Source organism: Notothenia coriiceps, unplaced genomic scaffold, assembly GCF_000735185.1.
Source record: "Notothenia coriiceps isolate Sejong01 unplaced genomic scaffold, NC01 NC01_scaffold00000339, whole genome shotgun sequence".
Classification (NCBI taxonomy): Eukaryota; Metazoa; Chordata; class Actinopteri; order Perciformes; family Nototheniidae; genus Notothenia; species Notothenia coriiceps.
Window position 1 is genome coordinate 14,931,330 of NW_011333040.1, and position 3,284 is coordinate 14,934,613.

The 3,284-nt window shown below is 45.4% G+C and overlaps 1 protein-coding gene across 1 annotated transcript in view; it reads left to right on the forward strand.

Annotated features, from left to right (window-relative positions):
• The first annotated feature begins 398 nt into the window (after window positions 1-398).
• The window catches only part of LOC104951431 (netrin receptor UNC5C-like), a 132,073-nt gene continuing 129,187 nt past the window's right edge, over window positions 399-3,284 (forward strand). The window contains exon 1 of the mRNA XM_010778077.1: window positions 399-591. Coding sequence (XP_010776379.1) covers window positions 399-591 — 193 coding nt within the window. The remainder of the gene's footprint in view (window positions 592-3,284) is intronic.

The following is a 3,284-nucleotide window of genomic DNA, read 5'->3' on the forward strand; positions in this document are numbered from 1 at the left end:
AGAAGAGACGCGCACTTCACACGCCACACACACACCCACCACCACCACCCCGCACACCAGACAACCCACAACAACTAAGCGCGACACAGAGGAGACAGGCAGGAGGACACCAACGCGAACAAAGAAGAGAGTAGATACACGAGCGGGGGGAGGAGGGGGGGGAGGAGAGAACAGAAGACAACGAAGCTCCACCTGTCGAGGGTACAGCGGGAGAGGAAGACAAGGGCCTCCCATGCGACACGTACACCAGCAACACCACACAACACGACACTAAACAAAAGCAGAATACGCAACCAGGCTGTTCCCCGGGTGACAACCCAGATCCACATAGCCAGGCGTCAGAGCAAAACTAAACAGCAGGAACCCAGCGTCGAACGACAGCGTACAGCGCAGACACAATGGTTGGGTCGGAGCACGGCACGACGCTGAAGGAGAGCGTGCAGGTGCACGACCCAGCCCCCGCGAGCCGGGGATCAGAACACCTAGAGCCCGCCGAGAGTGTAGACCCTAAGAACCCCAGGATGAACAGGAGAGAAGAGCCACTTGGCCCCACGCGGTCGGCATCAGAAGTGCTCACAGGCCACGGGCGGGGCGAGAGCACAACACCTAACAGAAACAAGAGAGCTACACCACAGCAGCAGAACATCAGAACACAGGACACACACAGGACACACACACCCGGTCAGGGTCAGGTGCCACAAAGCCCGCGCAGGTGACGCAGGTAGTGTCTCTACTTTAAAGAGTCCTCTCCTGCTGATGTTCAGGTGTATATCAGTATGTAGTGTCTCTACTTTAAAGAGTCATCTCCTGCTGATGTCCAGGTGTATATCAGTATGTAGTGTCCTTACTTTAAAGAGTCCTCTCCTGCTGATGTTCAGGTGTATATCAGTATGAAGTGTCTCTACTTAAAGAGTCATCTCCTGCTGATGTCCAGGTGTATATCAGTATGTAGTGTCCTTACTTTAAAGAGTCCTCTCCTGCTGATGTTCAGGTGTATATCAGTATGTAGTGTCTCTACTTTAAAGAGTCCTCTCCTGCTGATGTTCAGGTGTATATCAGTATGTAGTGTCTCTACTTTAAAGAGTCCTCTCCTGCTGATGTTCAGGTGTATATCAGTATGTAGTGTCTCTACTTTAAAGAGTCCTCTCCTGCTGATGTTCAGGTGTATATCAGTATGTAGTGTCTCTACTTTAAAGAGTCCTCTCCTGCTGATGTTCAGGTGTATATCAGTATGTAGTGTCTCTACTTTAAAGAGTCCTCTCCTGTTGATGTTCAGGTGTATATCAGTATGTAGTGTCTCTACTTTAAAGAGTCCTCTCCTGCTGATGTTCAGGTAGTGTCTACTTTAAAGAGTGTCCAATGTGTTGGGGCAATGTCTTTATTTGTTTTTATACAGGTTTGGGATTATTATAAATTGATTTATGGTTGAAGTAATTGTTCTATTTTACACTAGCCAAGAGGAGCGCGAGTGTTACATAGTGATGTCATCAAGACTTACACCTTAAATAAAACCTTTTTTAACCGTAGAAGGATTTAGACTGATTCAAATTCTTAAATTAGTTTTAATTTCTTACTATTTAACATGAAAGCTTATTAACGAATCTATCTACAGTAACTATCCCCCCTCCCTTTGTTCACGTCTCCCCCCTCTCCCTCCCTCCCTCCCTCCCTCATACCATATGTGACATTCCTTCTCGATGTGGCGCATTGAAAACTTCCTGTTGTTATAGTTTGTTATGGAGCACTTCAAAGAGGGAGACGAGGGAGAGACAGAACATGGAGTCTGTTATAGTTTTACCTCTTAAATGCTAACATGTGAGAGCACCGTGTATGAATTATCCCCACAAGTGTGTGTGTGTGTGTGTGTGTGTGTGTGTGTGTGTGTGTGTGTGTGTGTGTGTGTGTGTGTGTGTGTGTGTGTGTGTGTGTGTGTGTGTGTGTGTGTGTGTGCCCACATGCATGAAAATCTGTGAACCTGTGTGCGAGTTTTTTTGTTGCATTTAAGCCAGTGCGTCAGGTAATGTGGCATCCTGGGTTTTGGCCATACTTTGATGTTTGGACTTTGAGAATTGGCATAACAGAGGAATGCAAAGAAGATTTTTTTTTTTTAAAGGAAAATACTCTTGGAGCATGGTTGTATCTGAAGACAGAGGGCAGAGAGGGAGAATTGGAATAAAAAGCAGGGTTTTCATCTATGTTAGGAGGTTGAGAGGAGATGGGACACATAGGCAGAAAAATAACAAGAATACAGGTTCAATCCAAAGACTTGATAAAAAGAGTACATACAAAAACTGGTGATGAAAATATTTTTGAAAAATTAAAAATTGGCACAAGGATTTCAAATATATGATTAAATCAGTGCACATACAATACTTTTAGAAAGAAAGAAGCAAGTGTATAATGATGTTTCTGTACAGTTTTTACAGAGAGGGGGAGATGTATGGTTCTGAGGTGAGACGGGGAGGGGGAGTTGAAGAAAGTGGTCTTTACAAAGAGAAATGAGAGACATTCATACTCTGAAAATAATGTGAGGAATAAAAGGAAAGAGGTAGATTTTTGAATTGCCATACAGCCAAAGACAGTGTTAGTGAGGACAGTCAGAAGGTGTGAAACCCGCTGACATAAAGAGCAAGTGACCCAAACAGAAGTTGAATTAGCATATGTAAATTACAGCTGCCTCTGTTGTGGCATCTCTCTTGCATTTTTTATCCTCCTTATGTCTCACACCTTTTTCTTTCATTACTCTAGCCCAGGGGTCGGCAACCCCTGGCACGCGTGCCACCGTAACCAGTGTCACACTAGGAATAAGTGGAATAAGTGGAATAAGTGGGCAACATATTTACATTTTATTTTCGGAACCTGAACGAGACCGCCGCCAGAGCGCGTCTCCCCGTTACCTGCAGAAGGAAGCCATGCACGCAACGCAGCCCCGCTCTCTTTAACTCCAGGTGACTTTCTCCCGCTTTCCTCCGTGGTGCAGTGCTGATCGTTTCACCACGGAGGAAAGCACTTCACAAATTGCAGTACCCATAAGGAGCTGTACAAATGCCGCAGTTTTGCGTGGCTGTGTCTTTAGTTGAAAGCCCAGTGGCGATCTGCTCATCTCTCATCGAAATAATATGCTTCACAGGGGGTGGACACAGAACGGACGATCGTCCTTATTATTATGCCGTTCAAACCAATTATTTAAATTTGTTTGTTAAATTCGGCATCATGTAAGTTGCGTTGATAGGTTCATACACTGCTCTCCGGCAGCGAGGTCTCCTGTTGACAGTGCACGAGCA